This window comes from Oncorhynchus masou, chromosome 27 (genome assembly GCF_036934945.1).
Source record: "Oncorhynchus masou masou isolate Uvic2021 chromosome 27, UVic_Omas_1.1, whole genome shotgun sequence".
Taxonomy (NCBI): Eukaryota; Metazoa; Chordata; class Actinopteri; order Salmoniformes; family Salmonidae; genus Oncorhynchus; species Oncorhynchus masou.
This window is the reverse complement of record NC_088238.1, coordinates 24024796-24041012: the sequence shown is the minus strand read 5'-3', so window position 1 is coordinate 24041012 and position 16217 is coordinate 24024796. Positions and strand designations below refer to the sequence as shown.

Here is a 16217-nt window from a genome sequence, read left to right as displayed (position 1 = left end):
AATGCTTAGCGTTAGAACTACGGCTTCAGAAACCCACATAGTACATAAATAGTTAGTCCCAATATATAAAATACGGTATTTCCTCCCCCTTAAATGACATGTCCACATTAACATAAGCAAACTAAACTTTCTCTTACTTGTGAGAGAGGGTAGACTGCCTCAACATCCCTCTAAACCCAAAGATAAGTATTATGCCCCTTGCTTCCAGGGTTAGCACTATGTATAACATTCAGGAGGTTTTCTTTCTCCAGGTGGGTTGCGACATAACCCGGGATCAGGCTCAGTCACAGGCTGGTGTAGCCTCTGTTGGCGGCAGTGAAGAAGAAGCTGGTGCGGTTGCTGACTTGTTCTGGTGGTGTGTCAGCTCGTTTGTGAAGGTGCCTCTGCTTCAGGGATTGAAGCTGCAGGTTCTCGTGGGAGCAACTGGTTAACATGTCTCTGCCAGGTCTGGTTGTCTTGGGTGCAGACTGTATGAGGCAGGCCAAGTCTTTTGAGAACAGTTGCGGGTGGCCACCTTTCTGTAGTGGTGTAGTTGCGTGTGAGGACTGGATCTTCAACAGTGAACTGTCTGTCTTTATACCATTTAGCTGGCTGGTTGACTTGGTCTTGCTGCTTGTTTTACACCACCGTTTTGGTGGGCATTTCTTTTCATGAGCAGATAAGCAGGGGACGTTCCAGTTGTTGCATGAGGGGTATTACAATACTTTAGTGGTGCTTCACTTCTGGACGCCTTGAGTGCATGTTTGTCTGAACCCTTCACTCTTCAAGTCTATGAGTGGATGGATGATAAGGACTTGAGAGGATGTGTTTGATTCCATTGCTCTGGAGGAAATTTCCATCTCCTTGGAAACAAAAGATTGCCATTGTCCGTGACTATCTGCTCAGGCAGTCCGACACTTCAAAACATCTCCAAACAGGAAGGTGATCCCGAAGATAAGATAATAAGGGTATTTCAGTCCTTGACGTGAAAGCAATGGGCTTCTCCTGCAGATGTGCTGTCAGACACGACGGCCCGAACTCCATATAGGGAAGCGTTGCAAGCCAGTGGAATTGGCAAGAACAGGTCAAAGTGAGTCAACACCTTTTCAATCAGTGCTGCCTTTCTTGAAAGTAGTCTCACACTCCTGTGTAAACAACCAGGATTTGCTCTCTCTCATTAGCTCATGCAAAGGCTTCAGCTGCAGGATGAACTCGTCGTAGTCATTCAGGACGCCAAGGAAAGGCCGCAGCTGGCCGACTTTCTCGGGAGAAGGAGGATCTACAATGACTGTCACTTTCGATGGGGCTGTGTGGAGACCGCCAGCATCAATCAAATGGCCTAAGGACTCCACTGCATGCTTGAAAAAGTTGCACTTCTCTAATTGCAAACATGTAAGCCTTACTCTTCAAGTCGATTTAGCAGATGCTCCTATCCAGAGCAACTAGGGTTAAGTGCCTTGCTCAAGGGTACGTCGGCAGATTTTTCACTTAGTGGGCTTGGGGATTCAAACCTGCAACCTTTCGGTTACTGGTCCAACACTGCTAACCACTAAGCTACCTTCCGCCCTACCTGCCACCCTTTTAAAGGTTCAGCAGTTGCTCCTCGCCATCCTTTCCTGTGATGAGGATTTCATCAAGGTAACAATATGACCTAGGGTGGTCGCTCAGGACCTGATCCATGGACCTCTGGAACAAGGCAGATGCCAACGTGATTCCAAAAGGCAAGTGGGGACAATCTCTCAGTGTGAATTTTTGCATGTGCCTGTGAAAGGTGGTTCAGCCTTATTTTTTATCGTTTTTCTGACATAAGTGAGACAGCTGCTCCAGTATCGATATACATATTTTTTTGTTGTCCTCCCTATGGTGTTGTGACACCGTTGGCTGTAGAGTGTCCTCTTACTGTCAATTCCTTGATCGGTGGCTCCTCCACAGAGTCTATGCCACTGTTGCATGACTGGTCCTGCTTCACAGCATGCAGATGTTTCTTCTTGGGGTGCAGCTGGCTGTGTTTCCTTTTCCAGATATTTCATTTTAGCTGTCCTTTGCTGGTTTCTCTCTATTTCTTTTACAAGCTCGCTTAATGTGTCCTTTCTTTTCACAATGGCGTCATGTCAGCTCCTTTGCCCAGCATTCAGATGGGTGATGACCCTGCTTTCCACGGTGCCCCCTTTTTTTCTATCCTGAACTGCTGCTGCACTGTGCACTCTTGATACAGCCTCCAGCTGTTGTGCTTACTTGCAGCTAGCTCCATTGATTCAGTGAGTAGGCACTTCTGTATTGCCTCACTCCTTAAGCCACACACAAGCCGATCGAGTGTCATTCAATGTTGCATTAAACTCAATGTTCAGTTAGTCTCTTTTATATATATTTTTAGGATTCCTTATTATTGGTCTAATTCAGGAAATTTGTCTTTCATCTCAACAAACTTAAATCGGGGTGGGGATTTTCTCTCCCAGCACATGTTAAATGGGGTCACATGCTTCTAATCAAGGGGCGTAATCATTAGTCCAAAACATTTTGCAACAAAATTAAGAGTTTAAATTCAGGTAGGTCCCTCCCTGTTTCATTCCGTTTTGGTTCAATTGAGTTCCTAGTGAATACACCCATGCTTGCTACCTAATGGACTGAGTATGTAGTGTTTGGAGATGTTTAATGTGTGATCTAGTTAATAGATGGATTGACTGTTTCGCAACCAACCCATGTTCAACTATGGGGCAAAACAGACGGGGTTGGCTTATATTGTTGACAACATTTCAAATATATTTCATCTCTAATGTTTATTGAAACCATAAATACAGTTGCACAATGAGCACTTGTTGCCTCTTAAATACATTGTATCAGTTGTTGTTTAGCTAGCCAAACCATTTTATCCATATTAACATAAACCTAACCTCACTCCGAATGTACTTTCACATACAGCTTAGAAAAGAAAAGTTAGAGGAGTTACTGTCAACTATTCAATTTTATTTAGGTAGTCTACCCCAATGAGTATGGAAGCTGATCAATGTGTAAATGTTTTGAAATGATAGTCACTGAAGCGGACACAGCTTGTTTCCAAATTTAAGCAGGGTACAAAGACGTAGGCATCTGGATGGTAGAATTGTTCTCACTGAGGTGCATTACCTCTCATATGTGACCAACCTTTGTGACGCCCTGACCTTAGAGAGCCTTTTAATTCTCTATTTTTTGGTTAGGTCAGGGTGTGATTAGGGTGGGCATTCTAGGTTTTTTGTTTCTATGTTTTCTATTTCTTTGTTGTTTTTTCCATGTGTGGCTCCCAAACAGAGGCAGCTGTCTATCGTTGTCTCTGATTGGGGACCATATATAAGTTGTGACTTTCCGTTTGGGTTTTGTGGGGAGTTATTTTCTGTTTAGCTGTTTTGTTGCCTGACAGAACTGTGCGCTTTTGTTTTTTTCTACTTTGTTATTTTGTTGCAGTGTTCAGTTTATTAAAAATCATGAACACCTACCACGCTGCACCTTGGTCTCCTTCTTCAACCCACGAGAGTCGTAACAACCTCCTCGATTCGGTCTTATGTAGCAACATTTCAAATGGTCTTTTTTACATTGGAAAAAGTAGAGACTCGGAGCTACAGAATGGTATATCATACACTGGAGTTGAGGGACAGGTGTGTGCCATTCCATAAAGACAGCTGTGTGCCTTTCCAAATTATGCCCAATTGATTGAATGTACCACAGGTGGACTCCAATCAAGTTGTAGAAACATCTCAAGGATAATCAATGGAAACAGGATGCTCCTGAGCTCAATTTCGAATCTCACAGCAGAAATAAATTTGCAAAAACATGTTTTTGCTTTGTCATTATGGGGTATTGTGTGTAGATTGATGAGAATATTTTTTTAAATACATTTTAGAATAAGGCTGTAATGTAACAACATTTGGAAAAGTTAAAGGGGTCTGAAAACTTTTCAAATGCACTGTATTAATCTTGAACAGGATTATTTATTTTGGATGCAATCTGAATAGAATTGATGGAAAGAGAGAAAGATTGGGAGAGAGTGCGTTGATTTGAAGCAACAATATAGGAGTTTTAAAACTCTGCAACTGCAATAAAAAAATTACAATTAAAAAATAAGGTGATCCCCGAAAGTCAGATGGAGATGTGTAATTAGACACGCAGTCTGTCTTTATATTACTGTGGCATAGACTATGCTGCAGGAAATATAGGTTTACCTGCCACAATGAAAAAAGTTACCATGATGAGATGATGGGTTTACATGGCTGTCGGTCCCCAGCCTGAGTGTTGATGATTCTTCATGCAGTGACCAGAGAGAAGGCTGTAGAAAATCCAGATTTAGACATTGCATATCGTTTATCAGTTCCATTTCACATCACGATGTTTATATAAATAATTTACTATTTTTTAAAAGGGAGTGGTTTTGGGGAGTAAATATCAATATCTGGGTTCCAGTCATTCAACCCCAGTCTACAGCTATTAACACCCTCTTAAGCCTTAGCCCCACCCCATCTCTTTAAGGATTCACATGTGAGGCCATGTGAATCCTGAGTAAGGTCGGGAAAGGGGGATACCTAGTCAGTTGTACAACTGAATGCCTTCAACTGAAATGTGTCTTCCGCATTTAACCCAACCCTTCTGAATTAGAGAGGTGTGGGGGTTGCCTTACTCAACATCCACGTCTACGGCGCCCGGGGAACATTGGGTTAACTGCCTTGCTCAGGGGCAGAAAGACAGATTTTTACCTTGTCGGCTTGGGAATTCAATTCAGCAACCTTTCGGTCACTGGCCCAGTGCTCTAAACACTTGGCTACCTGCCGCCCCAGGTAGCCTATTATTATTTACCAGTTTCTCACAAAAGGGAGTGGTTACTGAAGCGTCATTTCAACCACACAATATAACTGAATAAAATAAAACATGTTTTTTACATTTCTACCTGGAATTTTCAACACAATTGCAACGTATACATAGTTTTGATGATTATGTTGTAATCAGATGATTGATGTAGCAACCTGTTAGTCAGGTTAAGTCAATGCATTTAAGTTAAAGTTTTACTCTAATTTCAATGTTTACAACGCTGGTTGAAATGAGATGGACAGTACTGGTTGATTACTTTTTTCAAATCCAATGTATTTTCCACTTTGATTCTACATCATAATACGTTGACAAATGACGTTGAAACAACGTTGATTCAACCAGTGTGTGCTCAGTAGGTAGCGACTGTATCTAGAGTTTCATTTAACATAAGAGGAACTTTATTGTCCCCAAACTGAAATACCTTACAGTGCTGATTTTTTATTGAATCAATGGGAATTAGTGATATTATGATGAGTACTAACAGACAGTGGCATTTACCTGGTTTGAGATGATGCATACATCCAGGCCCTGTTTCCCTTCCTGGAGAGCTCCTTTGCATACGCATGCCAAATACGTTAGGTGTTGAACATTAGGGCATTCAGAATTTTTTCATCCACTGCAGTGCCCACCTCGTTTGGGTAAGTACACATGTTTGATGTATCTCATAATAGCCTAGTTAATCATAGTTGATATATTTTTCAGAACAAAAGGCTATAAAGTTACAAGGTAAACATTCATGGGCCAAAGGCAAATATAAGTGACTGCGCTTCCATGCACTTTTCCTCAGAAATGCGCACTGTGTTTTATGCATTATCTACATGACAATTTGCTAATTGTCACATCGACCCAAACTCCAAGACCAGAGACAGTAAGTGATTGACAGCCTAGGGGAGGCAAGTGACGAGAAACTCACATCCACTGAGTGCCAGCCAGCCAGCCAGGATGGTGCACCTCAGCTATAGTATAATGGGAATATTTAAGATGACTAAAGTTCATATTTAATTTAGAATGATCAACACAATGTAAAAAACGTGATTTCCAATGTTTGGTTTGTAACACTTGGGTTGATGGTCACTAGACTAGAGGCTGTATGTTATGGATTAAACTCATAACTGCTGATAAGGTTGACACCAGACTGGAAGTACAATGACAGAGGATACACTGATTATTATTATATTGTGTGAAACAATGTGATTCTGTAGCTGCTGACAAAGTCACTGCCTTCTGTTTTGACTTCCTACAAGCCTATTGGGCTGGTGTTTACAGAACATTTATATGCTGATTAGGATATAAGGGTGTTCCCAGAGAAGGCCAGTTAGACATTTTCTCTGCTTCTATGCTGGAGGTTTCTCCCTGTTGCAACTTGTAATAAACCAAATAGATTTTTGATTGACTATCCTCGACTGCTTTTCTCTTTTGTTCAATTTATTTTACATCACCCTCCCTCCTTTCAGGTGAACCTGAATCTCAGTGAGAGAGTGAGAGAGGAAGGCCATCCTGTCTGTATCCCCAGGCTGAGCACTCACACACAGAGGGATGATGAGGCTAGGCTGGGTTCGAGGGCTGGCCCCTTTGCTGGCCATGGCTGCTGGAATACTCTACATCACATCCATTAAGCAGGAGGTTCATTCTCATGGGGAGAGACTGCAGGGGGCCCATCAGAATGAATCGGCCAGGGGCCAGGACATTCTCGAGAGGCTGGAGAAGATGGAGGCTCACATCGAGAAGCTGTGTAAGTCTCAATCTCCTTAATTTACCTCTGAATTACCTGGAAGGGAATTTGCAGTAGCTCTGTCCACGTACTGTACCTGGACTGCAGTCTGCCACTGTTCTAGATAGTAGGGCAGATTTAGAGGGGAGGATTTGAGAACACATTAGAATCTAGACCAAACCAACATGTAGAGTTGATCCCAGAAGAAGTTATTTCACACTTCACAGTGATGATTGTAAAAGGGAATTTGTACCCAGTTAATTAAAGGGTTTAAATAAACTAATAAAGGATTAAATAAAATATGCCTATAATAATTTTCGATTGTTCTTTAATCCTGTATACTGTTGCTTGCTGAACAACATTTGTTACATTTTGATCTACCAACTTCTGTGTACCAAAGTTTACCACAATGTTTACTATAAAAATACAAATATTTATTTTTACATCAGTTACTTCAAGGTAATTCTCCAAGGCAGATCAAACATTGTTAATCACCTTTTTCAAAAACACACATGCAAATAGTGACTGAAGCTCCTCACCAACTGTGCTAGTTTGTTCGTTTTTCTGTGTTGTTTGTAACTTGTGTTTTTACTTGTTTTGTACATAATGTTGCTGCTACCGTCTCTTATGATATAAAATAACTTTTGGACATCAGAACAGTGATTACTCACCTCAAACTGAACTAAGATTTTTTTCTGTAACAAGTCTGACTCGAAGCATATACTGCTTTCTCGGGAACGAGAACAAATCCCAGTAATTTGCGTGAAGAAAAGGAGAAAAGGGGGCAGAGGTCGGGCAGCCTTCTGTGAATTTGTAGGAGAGTGAGTAAACCTCCACTACCATCTGTTCTATTGGCCAATGTGCAATCATTGCAAAACAAAAGGGATGATATACGATCAAGACTATCCTAACAACGGACGTTAAAAACTGTAATATCTTATGTTTCCTCAAGTCGTGGCTGAACGACGACACGGATAATATAGAGCTGGCAGGATTTTCCATGCATCGGCAGGACAGAGAACCTACGTCTGGTAAGATGAGGGGCAGCGGTGTGTGTCTTTTTGTCAATAAATGCTGGTGACAGATGTCACCAGGTAGAGAACCTTATGATAAGCTGTGGACCACACTATCTACTAAGAGATTTCTCATTATTCATTACCGTCTATTTACCACCACAAACCGATGCTGACACTAAGACCGCACTCAACGAGCAGTATAAGGCCCATAAGAAAACAAGAAAATGCTCATCCAGAAGCGGAGCTCCTAGTGGCTGGGGACTTTAATGCAGGCAAACTTAAATCCGTTTTACCCAATTTCTACCAGCATGTCACATGTGCAACCAGAGGAAAAATAACTCACCTTTACTCCACACACAGAGCCGCATACAAAGCTCTCCCTCACCCTCCATTTGGCAAATCTAACCATAATTATATCCTCTTGATTCCTGTTTACAAGCAAAAACTAAAGCAGGAAGTACCAGTGACTTGCTCAATACGGAAGTGATCAGATGACGCACATGCTACACTACAGGACTGTTTTGCGAGCACAGACTGGATTATGTTCCGGGATTCATCCAATAGCATTGAGGAGTATACCACCTCAGACATCGGCTTCATCAATAAGTGCATTGACAACGTCGTACCCACAGTGACTGTACGTTCATATCACAACCAGAAGCCATGGATTAAAGGGAACATCTGCATCGAGCTAAAGGCTAGAGCTGCCGCTTTCAAGGAGCAGGACATTAATAAGACGAACCATGAAACAGGCAAAGCGTCTATACATGATTAAGATTGAATCCTACTACACCATCTCTGATGCTCGTCAGATGTGGCAGGGCTTGAAAACTATTATGGACTACAAAGGGAAACCCAGCCGTGAGCTGCCCAGTGACGCGAGCCTACCAGACAAGCTAAATGCCTTTTATAATCAACTCACCTCGGTAGCCATGAAGTGCTTTGAAAGGCTGGTCATGGCTAACATCAACAGCATCATCCCGTATACCCTAGACCCAATATAATTTGCATCCCGCCTCAGCAAATCCACAGATGACGCAATCTCAATCGCACTCCACACTGCCCTTTCCCATCTGGACAAAAGGAATACCTACGTGAGAATGCTGTTCATTGACTACAACTCAGCGTTCAGCACCATAGTGCCCACAAAGCTCATCACTAAGCTAAGGACCCTGGGACTAAACACCTCCCTCTGCAACTGGATCGTGGACTTTCTGATGGGCCGCCCCCGGTGGTAAGGGTAGGCAACAACACATCAGCCATGCTGATCCTCAACACAGGCGCCCCTCAGGTGTGCGTGCCTAGTCCCCTACTGTACTCTCTGTTCACCGATGACTGCATGGCCAAACACGACACCAACACCATCATTAAGTTTGCCTACAGTGGTAGGCCTAATTACCGACAATGATGAGACAGCCTATAGGGAGGTTAGAGACCTGGCAGTGTGGTGCCAGTACAACAACCTCTCCCTCAATGTGAGCAAGACAAAAGAGCTGATCGTGGACTACATAAACAGGGCTGTATTGGAGCGGGTCGAGAGATTCAAGTTCCTTGGTGTCCACATCACCAACGAACTATCATTGTCCAAACACACCAAGACAGTCGTGAAGAGGGCACGACAACACCGTTTCCCCCTCAGGAGACTGAAAATATTGTCACATTGGCATCGGTCCCCAGATCATCAAAAATGTATAGAGCTGCACCATAGAGAGCATCCTGACCGGTTGCATCACCACCTGGTATGGCAAATTCTCTGCATCTGATTGTAAGGCGCTAAAGAGGGTAGTGAGTATGGCCCAGTACATCACTGGGGCCAAGCTTCCTGCCATCCAGGACCTATATACTAGGTGGGGTCAGAGGAAAGACCAAAAAATTGGCAGTCACCCAAGTCAAAGACTGTTCTCTCTGCTACCGCATGGCAATCGGTTCCGGAACGCCAAGTCTAGGACCAAAAGACTCCTTAATTAACAGCTTCTACCCCCAAGCCATAAGACTGCTGAACAGTTAATCAAATGGCCACCAGGACTATTTACATTGACCCCCCATTTGTTTTTACACTGCTGCTACTCACTGTTTATTATCTATGCATAGTCACTTTACCCCTACCTACATGTACAAATTACCTTGACTGACCTGTACCTCCGCACATTCACTCAGTACCGATATCCCCTGTATATAGCCTCGTTACTGCTATTTTATTGTGATACTTTTGATTATTTTTTACTTTAGTTTATTTGGTAAATATTTTCTTAATTAACTCGCTTGTAAGTAAGCATTTCATTGTAAGGTTGTACCTGTTGTATTCATACCTGTTGTATTTGGCGCATGTGACAAATAAAGTTTGATTTGATTTGATTTTAAATGAGATCCTGCTCTGTATCAAAAGGAGTGACTCATGTTGATTTTGGCAGTCATAACACATTTATCACAATTTGATGAACAGCTGTCATGTGTGTCCACAGTGAAGTCAATCAACAATGGGATCAGTCTGAAAGAGGGGCAGGCTGTGAAGGCTCCCGAGGTCAAGAAGGAGAGGAAGGTGGTGAAGAAGGTGTACCCTAACTCAGCTCTGTTTACACGCTGGGGTGATGAGCTCTCAGAGGAGGAGCAGAAAGAGGCAGAGGGGCTGTTTCAGATGTATGGATACAACGCCTTCCTGAGTGACAGACTACCCCTGAACAGGGAAATCCCTGATACTCGCGATCCTAAGTAAATCATTTTCCTCATCCCTCAACACAGCAAATGATGGATCCGCTGAAAACGTCTGAATTCTAACCACAGTCTGTTGCATTGCGGCAATCCGAGGTCAATTCCATCTCCAGAACTGTGATTTCAATTTGAGCAATTGTGACCTTAGAACTAGAAGGTTCTACCTGTAAAAAGATGATTCTAAGATCCTAAGCCATTTTTATCATGTATTCTTTTAAACTCAACAACATGGATTGGGGTTTTAGAGTACTATATAGGTAGAAAACATTGAACAGAACAAGGCTATGTCAATAAATACATTTTGACAGAAATGCAGATAGAACCTTATAACTCAAAGCTCTCGCAATGACATTGAAGTTGACAAGTGAAACAGCAGCTTTGGTGAAGTGAATAAATTATATGAGGTGGACCAAATGTGTTTGTTGTGCCTGTTAGGTGTGCTAAGCACCAGTATCCCCATGACCTGCCCACCATCAGCGTGGTGTTGATCTACTTGGACGAGTCCCTGTCAATCATCAAGAGAGCCGTCCGCAGCATCATAGACAAGACCCCCCAGCGCCTGCTCAAAGACATTATACTGGTGGATGACCACAGCTCCAATGGTTTGCCTAATTGGTCAATGCTCTCCGCATAGAAACATTTGAAATTACATTTGTTAACATTTAGATTGAACATATGTGTGGCTTTCAACTTTCCTTAGGTTCCACTGATTTGCAAGTGTGTGCTTTCACAGAGGATCTAAAGGAGAAGTTGGATGCATATATCAGCTTCATCCATGAAGAGTGTCCCGGCCTGGTGAAGAGAGTGAGACACTCAGAGCAGCTCGGTCTCACACAGGCCCGCCTCTCAGGGTGGAGGGAAGCTACAGGAGATGTGGTGGCCATCTTGGATGCCCACATAGAGGTCCATGTGGAATGGTAGTCTAAATGAAATATCTCAGTGAGATGTTTTGAATCCCCCCCCTCAAAATGGTGTTTTGACTCTGTGTTTGTGTGAACAGGGCGGAGCCTCTGTTAGCTCGGATAAAGGAGGACCGCACGTTGGTGTTGACACCGGTGTTTGACAAAGTCCATTTCGATGACTTGACAGTCACACGTTATGGGCCTGCTGCAGATGCCTTTGACTGGGCCCTGTGGTGTATGTATGAGTCCTTCAGACCTGAGTGGTATGCCTTGAAAGACGAGTCACAGCCAGGAAAGTGAGTTGTTCATGATTTCATCATCGGATGATAATCCAGTTTCACAAATCTGTTTGAATAGACGATAAGGAAAACACAGCATTGGGAGGAAAATCATACCTGATATTTACCCCTGGATTATTATTTTGCGTTATATATTCATTAAATGAATGTCACTTCTCCCAATGAGGAAATGACCATGATTTGTACTGTATGTTTGTCAGGAGCCCCTCCATTATGGGCATACTAGTGGTTGATCGCCTGTTCTTTGGGGAAATTGGTGCTCTGGATGGTGGTATGAAGATCTATGGAGGGGAAAATGTTGAACTGGGTATCCGGGTAAGCCCCTCTGCTACAGTTTCTAAATGAATGTTTGAAATCAAAGCAGACTTGTGTTTGCAGAATTACTTTTTGTTCTTGAGTCATTCAGTTTGAACAAACCAATCTACATCCAACATCCAGACACTTCAGTCCATATCTATAAACTCTTCCTTCTCTCTTGGTGTTTGGTGTGTCGAGGTGTGGCTATGTGGTGGAAGTGTCGAGGTCATACCTTGTTCTAAAATAGCCCACATCGAGAGGGCCCATAAACCCTATCTCCCTGACCTGAGCATTACAATGAAGAGGAATGCTCTGAGAGTGGCTGAGGTCTGGATGGATGACTACAAACATAATGTCAACATTGCCTGGAACATCCCACTGAAGGTACTGTATACAACAAACCAATCAAATAGTAGGTTTTGTTCAGCTGTTCCTATAGAATAGCAATGATTGCTGTTTTGCATGCCTTGTGTTTGAAAATAAGTAGACTAGACAGTCAATATTATTTAAAAATGGTCTATTACTCAATGCCATAATAAAGATCAGAGGATCCATGTAAAATGATGGCAGTAAGCTAAAGTGGATAATAGGTGGATTGCTCACATGGCCTGTGTTTCTGATTTGGAAATCGTCTTTCTCACCACAGGATCACGGCATAGACATTGGGGATGTTTCAGAGAGGAAGAAGTTGAGAAAGAGACTGAACTGCAAACCCTTCCAGTGGTATCTGGATAACGTGTATCCCATGTTAGACCCCCTGGGTGACTTGCTTGGTTATGGAGCTGTGAGTGATGCTAAAATGTTACAGTTGTTCTGCAATTTTTTCCTCATGAACTGTTTTTAGTGGCATGCATGGCTTCCTTTTTTCAATAGGATGCAGGGTCATAAATCACGATAGGAATCTGCACTTCTATAACCGTTTATCTCTGTCCATAAAATCAACAGCTGGTCAATGACCAGAAGACGGATCTCTGTATAGATCAAGGCCCAGTTCCGGGGAACACACCTATTTTATATGGATGCCATTATTTTGGTCCACAGGTTTGTAGAAACATTGCTTAGTATCTTAGAATTTAACTACATGTATAATATGGTTCATCCCATGGCAAACTTGGGATTCAATCCACGCCACAATGCAAAGTACTGTCAATACCACAGACTCAGAAAAGCCTAAACATCTATACTCTCTGTCCAGAGCTGTTATTATCGAGCCAGTGGCGAGATCTACATTGGAGGCATCAAGTCTCACAAGTACAACAGTAATCGCTGTCTGGTGGACACCGGCACTCGAACCCCAGGGCTGTATGAGTGCAAGGTGGCCCAGCAGAAGAGATTCCACATGCTCTGGGAATTTCAACAGGTAAGCACTCTAACATGATTTAGGGAAGTTGATGCTTAAAAATCGTTGGAACCAACAGAGATGTCTTTGACTTTTTTATTATTGTGATTTTGTACAGTAGAATGTTTGTTGTATTTTACAGGGAAAAGCCATCCAGAACAGACAGACAAAGAGATGTCTGGAGATTGCCCCAGGGGAGGACACCTACTACCAGCTCATCATTCAGGAGTGTAGTGGGCAGCACTGGAACATACAGAATCTGATTAAAGACTTCTGATACACAGAGATTAGTTAGGCCTACCAGAGACAATACAAGTGGGAAGGTGGTATTTACCACATACGACTGGTAAAAGTCCACTTGAACGTCCCTCCAACTGGTAATTACTAGTGGGAAACTCTTCTATCATCCCTGAGCTCCGACTTCTCCCACATGCTGACCTCTGACATCATCTACTAAGGAAATTACTTTTTTTACAGCATTTTCAGCAGTTCAATGCAACAAAACGTTCTTTACAAAAATCTATCTATAAATATGTTTTTGAACACTATAATTTAACAAACATGATAGCTGAACTCATAGCTTATGGTTGACGCGACTTGTTGGCCATTAGCCAATCGGCTTTTCTCAAATAGTTCAAAGCACGTGAATGCATCCAACTAGTATTTACGACTTCATAACTGGTAATTACCACCTTCCCACTTTGTTATGAACACATCACTATCATCATTCTTTGAAAATGCTATCTTAGTCAGCAGTGAGATGACTGTGATCTTAGTGAGCTGTTGGTTGTATACAGTGGCGACGCGTCATTCAGGGCAGGTGTTTTGTGCCCCCCCTGATTATCCAAAAAATATAACATTTACAGTACCAGTCAAAGTGTCACGGCTTCTATGAGTAGTGGGTGGAGAAGTCAGGCGCAGAGAGCAGGGTAGTTCAGAAGATGTGGATTGTTATTTTCCAAAAACCCAGAGAGACGGTCACGCCACACACACAAGGGCGCAAAAGCTGGCGGGCCTACTGGGTTTAAATAGCCCACAATCAAAACCTAAACACAAAACAGGTGCAACTAATCAGACACAACTAAATGAAACAGAAAAGGGGAACGGTGTCAGCTAGTAGGCCGGCGACGACGACCGCCGAGTGCCGCCCAAACAGGAAGAGGCACCAACTTCGGCGGGATTCGTGACACAAAGGTTGGACACACCTACTCTTTCAAGGGTTTTTATTTATTTTTAATATGTTCTACATTGTAGAATAATAGTGAAGACATCAAAACTATGAAATAACACATGTAATCGTTTAGTAAACAAAAAAGTGTTGGAACAAATCAAAATATATCTTGTATTTGAGATTCTTCAAAGTAGCCACCCTTTGCCTTGATGACAGCTTTGCACACTCTTGGCATTCTCTAAGATAGAAAATCATTCCAGGTGAAGCTAACAGTCTTGAAGGAGTTCCCACATACGCTGAGCACTTGTTGGCTACTTTTCCGTCACTCTGCGGTCCAACTCATCCCAAACCATCTCAATTGGGTTGAGGTCAGGTCATTGTGAAGGCTAGGTCATCTGATGCAGCCCTCCATCACTCTCCTTCTTGGTCAAATAGCCCTTACACAGCCTGGAGGTGTGTTGGGTCATTGGTCCTGTTTAAAAAGAAATGAAAGTCCCACTAAGTGCACACCAGATGGGATGACGTATCGCTGCAGAATGCTATGGTAGCCATGCTGGTTAAGTGTGCCTTAAATTCAAAATAAATCATAGACAGTGTCACAAGCAAAGCACCCCCACCATCACACCTCCTCCTCCATGCTTCACAGTGGGAACTACACATGCGGAGATCATCCGTTCACCTACTCTGTGTCTCACAAAGACACAATGGTTGGAACCAAAAATTTCTAATTTGAACTCATCAGACCAAAGCACAGATTTCCACTGGTCTAATATCCATTGCTCATGTTTATTGGTCAAAGCAAATCTCTTCTTCTTATTGGTGTCCTTTTTTGATGGTTTTGTTGCAGCAGTTCGACCATGAAGGTCCGATTCACACAGTCTCCTCTGAACACTTGATGTGTGTCATGAAGAATTTATTTGGGCTACAATCTGTGGTGCAGTTATGAACTTATCCTCTGCAGCTGAGGTAACTCTGGGTCTTCCTTTCCTGTGGTGGTCCTCTTGAGAGCCAGTTTCATCATAGAGGTTGATAGTTTTTGTGACTGCACTTGAAGAAACTTTCAAAGTTCTCGAAATGTTCCGTATTGACTGACCATCATGTCTTCATGTAATGATGTCTTGTCATTTCTCTTTGCTTATTTGAGCTTGTCTTGCCATAATATGGACTTGGTCTTTTATTAAATAGGGCTATCTTCTGCATACCACCCCTACCTTGTCACCACACAACTGATTGGTTCAAACACATTAAGAAATAAATAATTCCACAAATTAACTTTTAACAAGGCACATCTGTTAATTGAAATGCATTCCAGGTGACTACCTCATGAAGCTGGTTGAGAGAATACCAAGAGTGTGCAAAGCTGTCATTAAGGCAAAGGGTGGCTACTTTGAAGAATCTCAAATATAAAATATATTTGGATTTGTTTAACACTTTTTTTGTTATTACATGATTCCATATGTGTCATGTCATAGTTTTGATGTCTTCACTATTATTCTACAATGTAGAAAATAGTAAAAATAAAGAAAAACTCTTGAATGAGTAGGAATGTCCAAACTTGACTGGTACTGTATATATATATATTTTTGTGCCTGTTTTGCATGTTATTTTAGCATTTAATACGTGTCACATATCAGTTGGCAAACAATGTAAAAAAAATATATACATGTATATTGAGTCAATAAAGCTGCATACAAACATGGTCTTTTTTTTGCCTTCTTGAGTAAGGCAGCTCCAAAATGCAGATGTTTCAGCCTAGATCAGTGCTTTCTGTGGTGGTAGGGCAGCCAGCGGAAAAACAGTGCTTCGGGATTGTAATGTTCTCTAGTTGTGCCGTGAGTGTCTCAGTGTTCTGTCACTCATTTGGACACTATGTCACCGCAAAATCTATGGGGACAGTTTGAAAATTCAATCCCCTTTGGTGCTGCCATAGAGTTACATTAGAGGCGCCCATCCAAGAAGTC

The 16217-nt window shown here is 42.3% G+C and overlaps 1 protein-coding gene across 2 annotated transcripts; it reads left to right on the top strand.

Annotated features, from left to right (window-relative positions):
• The first annotated feature begins 6158 nt into the window (after positions 1-6158).
• Positions 6159-15949, top strand: LOC135515849 (probable polypeptide N-acetylgalactosaminyltransferase 8). Of its 2 annotated transcripts, none has more exons than XM_064939636.1 (11): positions 6159-6544; positions 10002-10248; positions 10684-10850; positions 10982-11165; positions 11249-11446; positions 11650-11764; positions 11945-12130; positions 12393-12530; positions 12692-12787; positions 12942-13106; positions 13228-15949. In XM_064939636.1, exons 1-11 carry the CDS (start codon positions 6349-6351, stop codon positions 13360-13362), a joined length of 1827 nt encoding a protein of 608 aa, XP_064795708.1. In that variant the 5' UTR covers positions 6159-6348; the 3' UTR covers positions 13363-15949. The 2 variants fall into 2 exon arrangements, with proteins under 2 accessions (XP_064795708.1, XP_064795707.1); XM_064939635.1 differs by having other exon boundaries at positions 10949-11165.
• Positions 15950-16217: the final 268 nt, after the last annotated feature.

Coding starts and splice junctions, on each gene's coding strand:
- LOC135515849 (XM_064939635.1), top strand. CDS start 6,349: ATGATGAGGCTAGGCTGGGTTCGAGGGCTGGCCCCTTTGCTGGCCATG. Junction 10,249..10,683: donor CCTGATACTCGCGATCCTAA/GTAAATCATTTT, acceptor TGTGCCTGTTAG/GTGTGCTAAGCACCAGTATC. Junction 13,107..13,227: donor TGCTCTGGGAATTTCAACAG/GTAAGCACTCTA, acceptor TGTATTTTACAG/GGAAAAGCCATCCAGAACAG.